General features: G+C 38.4%; 6 protein-coding genes across 6 annotated transcripts; 2 read left to right on the forward strand and 4 right to left on the reverse strand.

Moving 5' to 3' along the window:
- Positions 1 to 282: 282 nt before the first annotated feature.
- BATDEDRAFT_23791 (uncharacterized protein) lies at positions 283 to 2373 on the reverse strand (the record flags this gene model as incomplete). Its single annotated transcript, XM_006677773.1, has 5 exons — positions 283 to 1037; positions 1190 to 1214; positions 1351 to 1577; positions 1735 to 1811; positions 2228 to 2373. The coding sequence occupies 5 exons, from the start codon at positions 2371 to 2373 to the stop codon at positions 283 to 285; spliced, it is 1230 nt and encodes a 409-aa protein (XP_006677836.1).
- Positions 2374 to 3423: 1050 nt separating this feature from the next.
- On the forward strand, positions 3424 to 4244 carry BATDEDRAFT_31547 (uncharacterized protein). The gene has a single exon (XM_006677905.1). It carries the CDS (start codon positions 3692 to 3694, stop codon positions 3863 to 3865), a length of 174 nt encoding a protein of 57 aa, XP_006677968.1. The 5' UTR covers positions 3424 to 3691; the 3' UTR covers positions 3866 to 4244.
- A 1638-nt stretch (positions 4245 to 5882) lies between these two features.
- BATDEDRAFT_36779 (uncharacterized protein) lies at positions 5883 to 6470 on the reverse strand. The gene has a single exon (XM_006677981.1). The coding sequence runs from the start codon at positions 6391 to 6393 to the stop codon at positions 5968 to 5970; it is 426 nt and encodes a 141-aa protein (XP_006678044.1). The 5' UTR covers positions 6394 to 6470; the 3' UTR covers positions 5883 to 5967.
- A 2285-nt stretch (positions 6471 to 8755) lies between these two features.
- On the reverse strand, positions 8756 to 9272 carry BATDEDRAFT_23793 (uncharacterized protein; the record flags this gene model as incomplete). The annotated part of the gene is made up of 3 exons (XM_006677774.1): positions 8756 to 8902; positions 8967 to 9055; positions 9128 to 9272. 3 exons carry the CDS (start codon positions 9270 to 9272, stop codon positions 8756 to 8758), a joined length of 381 nt encoding a protein of 126 aa, XP_006677837.1.
- Positions 9273 to 10348: 1076 nt separating this feature from the next.
- Positions 10349 to 14647, reverse strand: BATDEDRAFT_87338 (uncharacterized protein; the record flags this gene model as incomplete). Its single annotated transcript, XM_006678130.1, has 18 exons — positions 10349 to 10729; positions 10803 to 10898; positions 11002 to 11216; positions 11331 to 11428; positions 11494 to 11546; positions 11776 to 11885; positions 11970 to 12072; positions 12169 to 12465; positions 12570 to 12628; positions 12719 to 12780; positions 12873 to 12950; positions 13023 to 13075; positions 13549 to 13666; positions 13747 to 13849; positions 13963 to 14088; positions 14355 to 14442; positions 14510 to 14554; positions 14618 to 14647. 18 exons carry the CDS (start codon positions 14645 to 14647, stop codon positions 10370 to 10372), a joined length of 2094 nt encoding a protein of 697 aa, XP_006678193.1. The 3' UTR covers positions 10349 to 10369.
- A 535-nt stretch (positions 14648 to 15182) lies between these two features.
- BATDEDRAFT_5856 (uncharacterized protein) lies at positions 15183 to 15811 on the forward strand (the record flags this gene model as incomplete). Its single annotated transcript, XM_006677642.1, has 2 exons — positions 15183 to 15340; positions 15412 to 15811. Coding segments are annotated over 2 exons (558 nt in total), but the record flags the coding sequence as incomplete, so codon positions are not given.
- Between the last annotated feature and the right edge of the window lie 69 nt (positions 15812 to 15880).

The raw sequence follows: 15880 nt of genomic DNA on the forward strand, positions 1-15880 counted from the left end.
GATCAAACTTGACCTGATTTGTACCGAGTTGGGTCATGACTACAAGTTTGACAGCAATAGATTGATCTACTAATAATCTGATCGTGCTGCTGATTGTATGGATGTTGGTAATCCGTTGCAGATTGATACGGAATGTGACCAAAACACCACAAAGTTTATTGTGTGCACATTGCATTCGATGCAAAACGCAATAAACAAATGCGAGTTGCAGCATTCATTCAAGGTTCGACACCAGTCGATACAGCATTGACCGCAATGGCATTTATGTCAACAATTGCACGATTACGGAATAAGTCGATTGTTGCTTGACATTCCGTATCGACAGTCTGCGTGTGTGTGCAACGTGCTGTTGTCGCATATAAACAACTTGGATTGACTTTGTGGACAAAACACAGTCACTGTTGCGGTGGTATTCACAGTCGTGGAAATGGTTTCGAATACCGCAACTGGTATAACAACTGCATGTGTTGGTGAGCAACCAGAGTCCAGTTTGACCAAGATCTGTTCCAGTAATGATCGAATGACACTGTCGTGTTTGGTCATCATGACAACAATGTCATTGGTTTGACTCTGCAACTGACCAAATGCGCTAGTCACAGCGATCAGATCAGTTTTCAAGGATACAACTTGCATGGTGAGGTATTTGACTGTTTGTCGCATTTCGTCCATCAATGTGAAAAAGTCAACGTTTCCAATCGAGTTCATATTACCTCGAATTGCCCTGCCAGTAGTTTGGATTGGACTGATACCACGCAAATTGTTGGTCTGCGTGTACACTGACAAATCGCTGTTGATCAATCGCATGCACACAGATCCAACTACATATACCAGTCGAGTTGCATCAGACGCAGATGCACTGTCTAAATCAATCGAGAACACCTCACATTTGTCACGGATGCATTGGGTGGTCGAGGAAACGGTACTGGTTGATTGATACGGTGATCTTGCCATGTTTTCAGCAATCATGAGTTTGGTCCAGTCACCACTGCAGAGACTGCAAACACTGAACAGGATCTGGTTGAGTACCGTGATTGGGTCTTATTTTTGACTGTAGTGGATGTTTTGTTATCAATGATTGTTGAACCAGAAACTTGTAACTCGCGCACATACTCACAGAGACTGATAGAATCACTCAGTGATGACATGGGCTGTCACATTCTCAATCTATCAACCTCACCGGGAAGCTTACTGCTTGTGTACTGCATCTGGTCAGCCTGTCAAATATAAATAGTTGACACATACCAATAAATAAAACATTAGTCAATCATAACTATACAGTTGTATCAATCCAGCACAGCTTGTGTAATTTCAAGGCTAAACCCAAGATTTATACTAATACAACCAACTTACTTTATACCGAGTTTCAAAAGGCGGTTTGTCACACGCCAAAACCCGTTTAGCATAGCTGTATGACAGCATAGATGCTTGAGCATCGGTATAATGCTCAACGGATCCTGATGAATGGCCAGTCACTGCTGAATCTGGTGCAATGGACTCTGCAGTATATATGGTTGATACTGTAGAGTCGCATTGCTTTCCAGACTGCAGTATCCTAGCTGCCTCAATCAGGGACGAGACTATAATGTAAATATTTTAAAACAATCAATCCATCAGTCAATATAATCAGTATAGTTACCATCAACACACTACAGCCTAAACAATCCACAATACATGCATGTACATGCATGTACATCCAAAACTCGTAAGAAATTGATACAAAAATCACACACTTACTTGGTGAAGCAGGGATTCTTGAATCATTGATTGGGCTGACTGTATACATATCAGTATATATGTTTTCCTGATTTGAACTAGTCAATCACAACATTACAAAATTATGCACAAACAACAGTAAAAGTTTAAAGTAGCATTCAACCCATTGTCCCATAAATCAAATTAGGCATCAACCAATTCAATCCCAAATAATAATCAACCAGCACATCATACCAACCAACACAAATCACAATTGATACACATCGAATGACGTTCAATGACATTAGATAGCATCAAAAACAGTCAAAATCATTACCATCAAAGTCGCGTAGTCGGAGTCGAATCAACAAAATTAAATTCGGCAACGTTTCGAGTCCATCCCAAAATACCGTAAATGCAATCATCAAATCGTAAATAATACACATGCAAGTAAACAGTCATGTTAGCAATGTGTTGTGTAGCCAAAATACAATATTCAGATGCACAACTATAATACAAATACTGTACTGCATACCTTTCTGGATTCATGCTTGCTTCGGCAAGGTGTGGTGCATTTTCACAAGTATTGGTTGGTTGGGGAATAGTGTTTTGCACACTACGGCAAGACTGTTTTGGATAATCAGCCGATAGGATGTTGAGACGGGACCACAGTGAATTCATTATTGGTGTTGTAGGGTGTCAGGAAATGAAGATGGAAATGGAAATGTAAAACGAGTTGATCTCGAAACTTGATAACAATAATATGGGTAGCAGTTGTAATAGTTGCAATGGTTGCTGCAAACTAATACGTTCAAACAAGTAGTGTGTATGACTGTTTAACAAAATACACAAGGGAAACAATCAGATCTGAGATTTGGATCAATAAGTGGATGGACAAGTATCTCCAATACCAATCTAGTTTCAGCAACACAATAGTCGGTATTTTTAATGGGTTTGATACTCCAGTCAATTCGATCCTCCCAGAAACAGTAAAATGATGAATGAGGCAAATACATGCCAGATTTTGACGTCATTTCCTGTATATAGCCGCAATAACAATCATTGATATCAGTCGAATCAATCAATTTGTGTAAAAATGAAACAAAAAGTCTTGGACGGCCTTGAAGAGACTGTGAGATTTCTTGAATATCAATATTCTTTGACACATCGATAGTAGTTTGAAAATATCAGATGATTTCAAGTAGTTGAAGTCGGTGAATATCAATATATTATCTGGTTTGAGTCCAGCAGCAGAGTATGTCAAGTCCATAATGCAGATTCGCATTTGTGTTCCGCACCATATATTGTTGAAGCCATCTTGGATAATAGTTCTGGTCAAAAACGAAAACAACGACAGAGGAAAATCAAATTGTCCAGCAATGTTGATGGATTGTTGTTGAACGATAGTCCGACTTTAAAAGATTTAGCATATGCTGCGATTCGTCAAATATAACACGACCGTCTTTTAGGAATCATGATTTCAACTGTTGATAGACGTTACCAAACGCAGACCAAAGAAGCTTAGATAGATGTTTGAATATTTTACAAAAGAGTACACCAGTTTGTATACTTGTTTGAATGCATAGTCATGTAAAAGGCTTGAGATCGGGATTTGTTTCATGGAGTGTTTTCAGAACAAATATACGAGCAGAAATCAAACACTGGATCAGTCTTTTAGAGTGGTATTCAAAGACTGCTTGATTCTTGTCCGTCTTTTTGGCAGGTGCCAACTGTGCCAACTTGTCAATCATTGCACTGAAATCAGGTCGATAAAACAGTCAAATACACAATATCGACACAAACCATGGCAGGTTGTTGTTCACATCCACTGACACCAATCATGACAATATTGTGTAGTTGACAGTCTGTCGACTGGAATTTCTATTCCGATTTGTATGTTGCCAGAATAGACTTTTGAATACAAAACATTAGGGATTGTGTCAATGTCTTTGATGTCGATGTTCATGATGGTTTGATCCAGATGAATGGTTTTGATTGAATGTTGGACACACAACAGTTGTGTTCATCATACAAGTGTATTGACTGGACAAGGTTCACAAGAGTGGTTTGTAAAGTGAGTTCATGTCCATTACAGTGTCTAGTGTTGATGATACAGAGTTTGACCAGGCATAATGTGTTGTATTTGATGAGTGGATCAGTTCCAGTGGTTTGATCTAGTCCAAGAACAGCAAGACAATACCATGAATTGCAAGTTATTTCCACTCCATCAACAACAAAGTGGAAAGTAAGGAGTTGATGGTCGACTGGAATACCAACAAGCCTTTTAGTTGTCTCAATGATGGTGGTTGCGACCAAGTCAACAACAGGCTGTTGTTCAGCAATAGAACCTGTTGGCTTGGTCGCAGATTACAAAACAGGATCACTTTTGGTCGATGCACTAACTGAATATCCACTCTGTGATGGATCAAGTCAAGATCAACTACAACGCATGGGACTCGCTTGCTGCACTTGGAACAAATGGGACTGTTGGATCCAGTCCACTCATCATCAAATCCAAGAATGATGTTGGCTCAAACCCAACAATCACTGGTTCATACAATTATTTCAAGAAAATTATCCAGATCAATAGTATCAATGTTTCTACAAATCATCTCAAAAGACCTGTTCAACTTGACAAACTCACATACTTGGTTTGAGTATCGGTTTGTCATATTGACTTGTTCATCTGATTCTGCAAAACCTATATTCATTAATATGTATCAACATAGTCTCAAACAAATGTCATTTGGATTTGTTTCTTGGACAACATTGCACGACACTTTTGTTGGAAATGCATTGATTGTTCCAAACAACAACGGATAGAATTGGAAAGGGTAAAACTGTTGTTTCTTGATGATGCTCAACAGTAATTACAAGACACAAGTTTATGGAGACTTTTAATCAAAGCATCGCTGAGTTGGTTGTCATTAAGCATGCAATTTATCATTGCATCAAACCATATTTTTGTTGGAGGAATTTCAAGTCCTGTTGAACTCGGTAGTCTTTCAGGTCTTGAAAAGTGACTTTCTACTTATTCCAGCCAAACTCTGTGAATTCCATGAATTCCATGAATTCCATGAATTTCTGGATTTACTCGTTATTGGGTTGCCAAACAACATGAACAATGAGACCTTGAAACATGTTCTTGTAACGGAATGTGATGGTCTTGTTGGTGCGCTGTGTGTGTCGATTGATGATCTAAAAACACAATGTCTAAACAGCATTGAACCCACTCGAGCAGATCTACTACAATACTGTCTATCAAACAATTACATGTTGGATATGACTCGTTGTTTTGGAAGCGAACATTCAGATCTGTTGGAAATGGTTTTAAACTATTACTCAAGAAATGCCTGACAAAAATCATCGATTGGACAACTTGGAAAACCAGCAAAATATGGAATCTTATTCATCACTCAAAAGGCTGGAATATTGATGGAGTCGTTTGACCTTGAACTTGCTTTTACTTTGCTGTTGGTCAAAAAATACTATTCAAATGGACATTCACAAACTGCTTTCCATCACAACATTTGTCTCTTCAAAAACTCATACGCAATGTTGTCTCATCAATATCGACCAATGTATTAGAATCTGTTTCGTCATGCGGTTTTCCAAATGAAACAACTTTACAGCACATGTTTATGGAGATATTGGCTTACTTGACTAAACCAGACTGTTCAATCTAACCAAAACTATCAAAAGTATTTCCCAACAACTCGAATGTGACGGACACTATTGCTGGTGGAATTGATTATTATTTGGTCAATGGACTAGCAATCAATCAACACATTGACAGATTTGTCATCACAAATGGAAACAACGACAATCCAGTTGTAATCCATATTGAGCCTTGAATTCAAACAGTCGTGAATCAAATCATTAATAAACTACAAAAACAGTCCAATATGCCAACTCGCATTTATCCACAACTCGATATGTGATGTTCAAATGTCTAATATTCAGACTGTGCTGATTGCAATTGTGGTTACAATTGTGGTTGTGTGTAAATATCAATCCAATACTCGATTCAATACTTGATTCAACTTGAGCATGTACAGTTTTGTAGTAATCCATTTGATCACATTGACAGAATCAAGCAATGATTTGATTCAACAACACCGAATGATGCATCCATATCACTTGTATCAATCAATTGTACACAATCAGTCAATATAATCAACAATCACTGTCAAGATTGATTCGATCCATTTAATTGCATAGATCTGACTGGCATTACAACTCATTGTTGTAAAATCACAACCTCACAATCAATCATCAAAGATTATACACCCGCTCATATATGTATTCGTTGTATACCGCTGTGATTTGAGTTCGGTCACTTGTCAATTCATCTCGATAGTGTTTGGCTTCAGCTGGTGATTGAACACCTTGAATATACTGCGTGATATCATTCCACAGTTCAGGCGGTACGTGTGCCTTGTCAAGACTCGAGTTGTACCATTGTGGTTGTTGTGGAGCCACATGTGCAGTCGAAACAATCCGACGAGACGGATTCACTACAAAAAATGTCAGAATCTTGCAGTGTCCTGGTTGAGTTGGATCTGCAAGTTCAAATGATTGTTCTTTGTGTTGGTATCGATTGGGATAAACTACACACCGACCATTTGGTACTTCAAGCGATCCTATATACTGATTTCGCAGTGATTCTCGATCCATGCCATACACATCTTCCCAATACATATCAGATGCTATTTGATATTCAAAACGATCAACAGCCACGCGGTAATCGAGTTTGGGTGTGGTGATATTTTCCACGTCGTAGTAATACAGTCCAATTGCAGCAATCGATTCGTTAATTGGACCTTCAATGTGCCAGTTTCCCTTGTCGTATTTAGGTTTGGATGGTGTCAGTTGAATGTTGGTGAGTTTGACAATGACTTGCAGATTACGACCACGCAGTGACACTGGCTTTGCTGATTCATAATTGGATTCAAAATGTTCCGGAAGTGTTGGTACATACACGGGACGAATGACTTGAGTGTCTGATTCCATACCACCACGATCTGATTGGTTTGGTGATTCATATCCATCTGTGCCATTGCAAATATCAATATACTTGAACATTGGATCCATCGTTCTGAACAGACTTTCAAACATTGGGACAAAACATTTGAATATTTTGGCAATGCATTTGTACATGTCTCGATGCCATATCGGATTCAGATTGTTGATGTATGAGTTGATGGTCACACTGCCATCCTGTTCGACACGGAATTCACTCGGAAGACATTGGAACTTGCATGATATAAACTCGGAATCACCTTCAATGATGGGCGTATCTGAAACAAGTCGAGTCGATAACAATATATCGCATGGTACCATTGTGGTGTATTTGAGTCGTATATCCAGTGGTGCAATCATCGTTTGTCCATATACAACACTGTACATTGATGCATCAATCAGATTGTGCGCCATTTGACCAGTGTTGTGATTTGATCCATGTTCAATATCCGATACATTTGTCATCAATCGCGTATATACATTGTCAGGTATGCCATTGTCCAGTATATACGTCTGTTCAACAGGTCCTGGGACAATTGTGCCCAATCCATCACTGCCATTACAAACAAGCTGTTTGACAAAAACCCCGAGTTGTTCCAATGCAAGATTAAATGTTGATGGCAATATATTCCAATCGAGTGAGTCAGCCCTCCATTGCTCCACAATATGCTGGTTTGTGATATCGATCCACCACATGGGTTTGCAAAGTATACATTGCAGATACTGGATATACTGCATCTCGACAAGTGTGCGTGCATCTCCATGTACATATCCGGCAATTCCAGATTTCATATCAATTTCGGCATTGTCGTTGTATGGCTGAATGCTCGAACTAGCAGTGTAAACCAGATGCTGAAAACACGTTCCAATGATCTGGTCAGCAACCCTCTTGTTTGTGTATTCAGTATCATCCGATTGTACAATAACCATTAGACTTTCAAACATCCCGCCTTGATCCAACTCGGTACGTATTGAACTGTCGGGATGATTGTCGGCAAGATCAACAATTGTTTCGGGTAGTTTTACAATACCAGGGACAGGATTGCCATAATCATAAAAATCCATATCTCTGCGTGAATAAATAGTGCTGAGCTGCTTTACAATTCCATATTCTCGAAACACCTTGATCATCTCGGCCTTGTTTGTAGATTTCTCAATCATGTCGTTGATATGATCAAACAGACGCAAAGAGTCATTCATACTGAGATCACACACTGATATCGTCAATTGCTCAAAAATCAACGATCGTACAAGTGATACAGGAAAGTCGCGTATACCAGATGCAACTGATCCTGCCATCTTGATTATGCGTGTTTTTAGCCCAGAGTTGTCGCTGTATCTGATATACAAGTCGCTAAGCATTTGAATCAAACTCAGCCTTATAAACTCGGCTGAAATCACTTCACAATTTCTAATATCGCATAAACTCTGAATAGCATCAATACTTTCATAAATCACTGCTTGATCGACACTCCTGTATTCATGTCATGTCATATCAATCCAACCATGTCAAATTTACCAATTGTGATGACTGGACACACATTCATGCATAACACCACATACCTGAGCGTATTGACTATTGCTGGAATGATGCCACATTCAGCTGCTTTCACTGGGTTATCACGATGAATATTCCGATACATGGCTTCAAGATTTCTGATAAAACCAGCAGCAACTGAACCATTGGATGATTCCAGTCGTGAAACAAGTCTTGACAACACGATGCCAAACTAATGATATTGTTCAATGTCAAGTATACAACCAAATCAACATGACATGGCACTGTCCAAACTGATCCAATATTGTATCATTGTAAACATACATTTTCATCGTCAATCTCACTGCAAACTTTCGAAAACAGGTCAATTGCCAATCTGAGCACTTCTTGATTGGACTCGTGAACAATAATCTCAGCCATAAGCTTGATGTCAAATTGATCCTCTTGACTTCAGCGTTTATATTTGTATAACTGTGTATATGCGTTTATCGCCTATATGCATATTGACACCAGATGAGTTGAATGGCAATCATTTGATCAATATCAATCATGACTTGCCATCATTTTGACTTGACGGTTTGATGATTGCATGAGTTGTGCAAGTTGGTTGTTTAGTCGATGTGATACTTTGAACTCATTATTACTGTACATCATACTCAAAAACACTGTAGTAAACTCCATTACTTCGATCTACACAACACATGTTGATTAGTTTAGTCATGAACAATCCATTATTGTTACAATATATGAATACCTGTAAACTGGGTCGATTATACTCCAAATGCTCAGCTGCGATATCTTCCAGTCCAATACTCTGTAAGCGAGGCGCTACATCTGTATAGCCTGCCATTTCAAACCAACACAAAGTCAGAAATGGTTTGAACTCATCAATAATACAATGGCTATTAAACTTACTGTGATTCTGTTTGTCCAACTCCATTATCAATACAAGAAGTCTGACCCATATTTCATCAGCCTTGTATAGTTGATCATCCGTTGTTAACAGTTTCAAACCTTCCAGGCGTTTGATAAACTCTTTCATGATATCATCCAACTTCATGTTTGATAAAATTAGTAAAGTTGAATTTTGATTTGACAATTTCATTCATGCGAATGTTCAACAATTTCCAACAATTGTTCATGTTTGGATTGTTGTAAAACACACAAACGAGTTGTTCCATTTTAGTATTGTTTTGATCAGTTTTTTGTAACAAAATTGGATTGTTATCAAACATGCATTCGGAAATACTGTAAATTAATATTCTGAATGTGATCGTTGTAGATTTGGTTCAATAAACAAGTTAGTTTACTACAACACATGGTAATGGATTACTAAACATCATCATAAATCAGATGGACTGGACTGGAATGAGATGAGATCAATGACAATCGCATTACAAACAATGTGTGGTGATTAAACCATCGAGTATTTCCAAATACAAACTTGAATGAAAAGTCTTGCCACAATACTGATCAACTGTATTACTGTTTACACTGTGGTATTATTGATGTATTGGAATATTTGGTGTTCAGATACACAATGATAATGGTAGTACAACTCATGGCAGTTGTACAAACCAAACGTGATTAAAGCCAATAATAATGTCAGACAAGATTGGATAATGAATTAGCGTGTAAACCATCAACATTGACCAAGATTGATTGAAATGGTGAGATTGGGTTGGATGGTGATAAATACAACAAATGAGTGTACAGAGTTGTATTGACACCATTGACAGTCAAACACAATACATGAATATGGGTTCAAACTTGGTGATCGTATAATGTATGATTACTAAGAGTGCACAATGTGTAGATTCAACACTATAGTATGATTGTGTGTCATATGATGGTTGTTGTATATTGAACAAGCAATACAGTCAATGTGTAGTATCAACCAACCGAATATGTAATCATTGTATATCCCAAAACACAATCACCATAAATGAATACCAAAGTGATCCATTTGACATGAATGCTCAGCCAATTGAAATTGATTTTAAACCATCAACTTTGATATGAATGTGATTATATACCAACGCGTATAGGCTAGACATACATATCAAACAACCAAGAAAACTGCTGTTTTGAAGCACCTTTTTAATAAAACTAAAAATCAAAAGGTATAAACATTTTAAACTAGTCTCACATATTGGTTTATTCGACAAAGTCGGAATGATCAGACTCCCAATCTCTGCCTTCATCATCTTGGCGATCACCATCTGACCAGCTTTCATCGTCTGAATCGGAAGAATCGTCAAACTCTTCACGGAGATGAGCTGCTTTGGTTTTGGGGCGTTTTTTCAGTTGTGCCTTTGAGGCCTGCATTTGGCCTGCAAGAGATTCCTCCTCGGGTTCAGAAATATTGTCGTCAGACTCGATTGGTGCAGCCGACTCTGGAAGTACAATCAGCTTTATATCAATTTTCTGGTCGATTCCAACATAGGTATCGGATTTGACAATCACTTGGAATGTCCATGTTCCTGCTTGTGGTGGTGCTTGAAATTGTAGACGAACCTACAGACAGTTCAAAGACAATGAGATTGTGATGAAAGCAAAGACATCTAGATAGATATTAATCAAATATTACCGTCTTGTCATCATCAAGACCGACGACCTTTCCAAAGCAAATCACGCGATTGTCCTTGGAATTGGCATGAATGACCCACCATGTAGGTTTCTTGACCTAGATATGTGGCAATTTTTCAAGCATAATACAGGCCAGACAAAACAGTCAAAGACAAGTCAAAACAGCCAAAAGATCAATCGCATATGAATCAAACACTTACAGCAAAAAAGTAAGGTGCGTGTGGTTCATGAACAATTTCCTTGGACTCTTTCCACCATTTCTTGGCCTTGGCGGCCTCGACATCAGGATCGGTGAATTCAGAATCACGAGGCTTGCCATCACTTCCAACCATGGCTTCTACACCACCATACACGGATCGCAGCTTGACGCTCAGCGTAACAATCGCACCAGGGATGATAGCAGGCTCACCCAAAACTGTTTGTAGAGTATCAAAAACCATGATGGGAGTAGCAAAAATTGAATTGTCAGCACGGAATATATTCAATAGATTGCATGGCTATATGAGTATCAAATAAAGTAGATACTTGCCACTATAGTTTGCTTTGACAATCTTGACAGCAGGGATACGATCGGCAACAGCAATAAAAGTATTTGATTCAGTAGTTGACAGGTCCTTGAGTAGTTCTCTAAATACAAAAATAGATATCAATATCATATTCTATTATATCAGCCAAATAAGCATAATGAATACCTCTGCTCATCCTTTTTCAATAAAACAAACTTTTCAACAGTGTCAATGTTGCGCTACAATTCAAAAACATGACAAGTGAGTAATGCAGTCTGAGATGAATATCAATCAGAGTGTCAGACTATACATTTTTAGTTTGGAAAGTCTTGAGGATATTTTTGTCGCAATAGGGGATTTGCATTAAAGCAGATTGGTGTTGATACAATGCTTGAACAATCAACTAGATTATATAAATACACTTGGTTAGTTGGATGCACAAGATCTATATAGTCAATCCTTTTATACCTGGGACAGCTCAATGATGGCAGTAGTAGTGGACAACCAGTGTCGAGCAGTAACAATTTGAAGCATTCCATTTGTCAAAATAGAGCAGCGTTCAATAACGCGACGTTGAACTAGATCAAATACAGTAGTAAATGTAAGACTATCTATAGACTAGAGCTAGTGGTGCACATGGCCAATCAAAACATCAACGGTACCTTCCAAAAGTACAGGATCCTCGGGAAAGACTCGAACCAGATGGGCATAGATAAGAAGTGAAGCGCGGTAGCTAGCAACTGCTGTAAAATCTTTGCTAGTGACCTAAACATTGAAACAGTGCAGTATTCAAAATGAGCAGGGTTATACATGAATACAAACACGGCGGTTGCTGTATAGGAACAGGTTTAAAAATGATACCTTTTTCAAATGGTCAAATCGGTGAACAGTAGTTTCTTCCATAGCAGTTTGTATCTGCCCAGAAAGTTTTTCATATTCTGCAGCAGTGCCATCTACAGTTAGACTTATAAACTCTGTGGATTTAGAGAGCACGTCAACTAGACTTTTAAAGCTCATGCTTTCCTTGATATCCCTGTAAAACAATGCCATGGTTTCATTCTCAATCTTGTTCTTGGTCATGTGTTTTGCTTTACTCCACCAGCGAGCAACCATAACTGGCATGCCAATACCAAAAATAAGGGTGTAAAACAGTAAAACCTAGACAAATGACAAAAATGCGAGTTTGACAATACGATGAATTACAAATTAGTGCAAGTAGATTTATCCAAATACACAGTCAATAGATGCCAATAAAATCCTACCACTGCAGAGTTTCCTTCTTCAACGAGCCACTTGGGAAGTGCGAGACCAAGCTGGAAGGCTTGAATAAAGACATATGGTTTAGAGTTGAATGATTAGAATCAAAAGCGAATTTTGATGCAATCGACAAGGCCAAGCAATACAACTATACCTTGCTTTCCATCGGGATGACCAGTTTCGTCAAAAATCATACGAGCCTCAGAATCGGTCAAACTATGGCAGATTTAAACAGACAATCTGTCAGAAATAGTACTGGCGACATGGCATAGTTTCAATGCTAATTGTTTTAAAAAAATCAAACTTACACTTTGTAAGCCTTTGAGATTTCAACAAACTTTTTTTCGGCCTCTGCCTTTTCATCCTCGACAACCTTGTCAGGATGGCTATTAAATAAAACGTCAAATCAAATCAGCAAATAGATGGCTATAAAAGTCGAATGAATCACAATTTCGTACAATCTAAGTGATAGTTTCTTGAAGGCCTTTTTGATTGCTTTTTCGGAAGTAAACTGATATACATGACAAAAGTTAGTGTATGATTCAAGATTTGATAATGAATAAAGTATGACAAATCTCTGTGCAGTCGTATTCAAGTGAAATGAAACACTCGAGACTAAACAAATGTTTACATCTATGTTCTAGTACATCGCAGATCTCTAATTTCCAACTCTATTTTGATCCAAGCCAATCACTGGGTAGTTGGCATGGATAGTTGCATTTTCGAGACTGCAATCTTTGTTTTCTCAATTAGAACGCGAATGTATATTAGGATACAACAGATATGAGTTGGATTGACAATAGTCGAGCTCAATATCTGATTTCGAGATTTGTAAGCATCATATAGCGAATGTTTAAAAGAATTGGAAATGCCAATTTTTACACATGCAATGGTATTCAAAAACTGGTTCAAAACAAGACAGACTGCACAGTAGACGAGTTTAGATGAATATAGTTTTAGAATGGTGCCCAGATAAGAGCTTACAGAATCAACACCAAGAATTTGGTAAGGGTCCCACAAAACAGGCTCATCGAACTTGACAGTAGCGGCGTGGTAGGCAATCAGGGCAAAAGAGACCCATCCGAGCAAGATCAAGACAATGCTAAAGTTGGACAGGATTTAGTAAAGAAATGGGAAGCCAAAAAGACAGTTTAGAGGCCAACATTTGCAGCAAGAACAAACCGAACAGATAGCCCACTCTTGGAAGACCTCTTGACAGTAGAAAGATACTGTCGTTTGGCATCACAATGAGGGAAATCGTTATCAGAAGTGATAAAAATGGGGTCTAGAATGAAAAGACCAGACGTTAGTGAGGATGATTCTGATGAATGGCTCGAGAGTCATGACATTCGCAGACACTGCAAGAGCAGCCTGAGAGTAAAACGGATCAAGAATTACCCTGTGATTTTGAAGCCAAAGTGTAATAAGTGGTAGGCAAGAGGAGAATGGCAAGCAAAGTCAGTATGAATACACTGAATAGAGCACCAGTCTCGTCATAAGTATATTGAGCCATGTTGAAAGTTTCTTAATCTGAAACAAGCGTAAAGTTGAAACTATCGCCAGAATGGTTTTTATTATTTCTACATTTTTGTTGGTTAGCATTCGCTCTCGCTTTCATTCAATTCTGTTCAAGTCTTCACCTTTGTGGATTTCTATTATTAATTCAGTGTTAGTTTAATGTCACACTGTCATGATCTACAACACATTCTTACCTTGATACCGCCGCCAACTAATTCCATTCACATTCTGTGTTAGTCTTGTTCAATACACATGATAATAAACACTCTTACCAAGAGGTCCTTTTTCAGATGCTTTTTTTTGCATTTCTTTCAGCTTGATTTGCTCTTCTCTCTGCTTCTGCTTGAATGCAAGATCATCCTGATCATATACAGTATTCTGATTCAATTACATGTCATCATCAAACAAGTATTACAAATACAATCACCTCGTCTGCTTCACCAGATGGTGCCTTTTTCGACTGCTTAAGAGGCTATACATGTATCATCATCATGTCAGTTGAATGCATAGACTCGAACAATTCTGCAATAGTTACCTTGAGCTTTCCACCTTGACGACCCGACATTTGAACAAGTATAACTTGCAATGCGACTGGCAAATTCAATCCTTATCAAACCACGTGAAGTCATGTGCAAATCACCTGATTCAATGATTTGTTTTTCAGTCAATTCAACTTGTCCAAAAATCATAGAAACGCTGCCATGATCGTATCTGCAAGAGGCAGTCTGTCCAAGATCATGTCTGCTATTGCATTCAGAAAATACCAACAGAAATCTTCACTGATCGTTACCTTTTCAAAGCAACTCTCTTTAAACAAACTCAGTGTGCAATCCATGTCCACTCTGCCAAAAAACAAACCTACATCACATCGTATGGTGGTTAAACCAATGGAATTCTTGCATACAGACAATGTCAAGCATAATCCCGGATCGTTGAAAAAGGTTTGTTTTGTAGTGATAATCATGTTTGCATTCAATTGGAATCTGTACATTCCATCATCAATGGGATCTAACAAAGCATGGTCTACATCTTTATGCATCCTTTGAAACATGAATTAAAATGATTACTCCATCATTGGCTTGGTCACCTTTTGTTAGCCAAGGAAATTCGGTCGTGGAGGAAAAGGTCGAACAGGAGGTCGAGGTCGCAAGGGATGGAAAGCTCGTCATCCCAACTCTAGTCGTCTTCCTGGATTCGCTGGTGGTCAAACAACCATCATGAAGGCATTTCCAAAGTTTGGTTTGCAAAACAAAAAAGGGTAATTATAAACATGCTTTACTATATGAATCTGTTTAGCAAATTTGATTTCGTTTTAATCCATTTAATCAGGCGATCGGAGCGACTACTACTAAAACCGCTACAGTTGGATACTCTTCAGCATTGGATTGATCAGAAACGAATCGATCCTACACAAAAAATCACTATTGCCTCACTTATCAAGGCTGGGTGTATTTCTAATGTTCGAGATGGTATCACTCTTTTGGCCACTGGTGGACAATTCCTATCCTCCGCCATCAACATCGAAGTCACTCGCGCATCGCTCAATGCAATCCGGCTAGTTGAAAGCAAAGGAGGAAGTATCACAACAGTCTACCATAATAGGGAAATCATTCGCGCTATGCTGGTTCCACAAAAGTACGTCAATGTACCCGACTTGCTTGTACCTGCCAGTGCACAACATATTTCCAGATATACAGATCCTGATCGTCGTGGATACCTTTCTCACTTGGTCGCCGACGTGGACAAAAAGGACATGATGAAAAAAATTCTGGATACAATCAAGGAACATCAGAAAAAA

The sequence above is a fragment of the Batrachochytrium dendrobatidis genome (assembly GCF_000203795.2).
Source record: "Batrachochytrium dendrobatidis JAM81 unplaced genomic scaffold BATDEscaffold_4, whole genome shotgun sequence".
In the NCBI taxonomy this organism is placed as follows: Eukaryota; Fungi; Chytridiomycota; class Chytridiomycetes; order Rhizophydiales; genus Batrachochytrium; species Batrachochytrium dendrobatidis.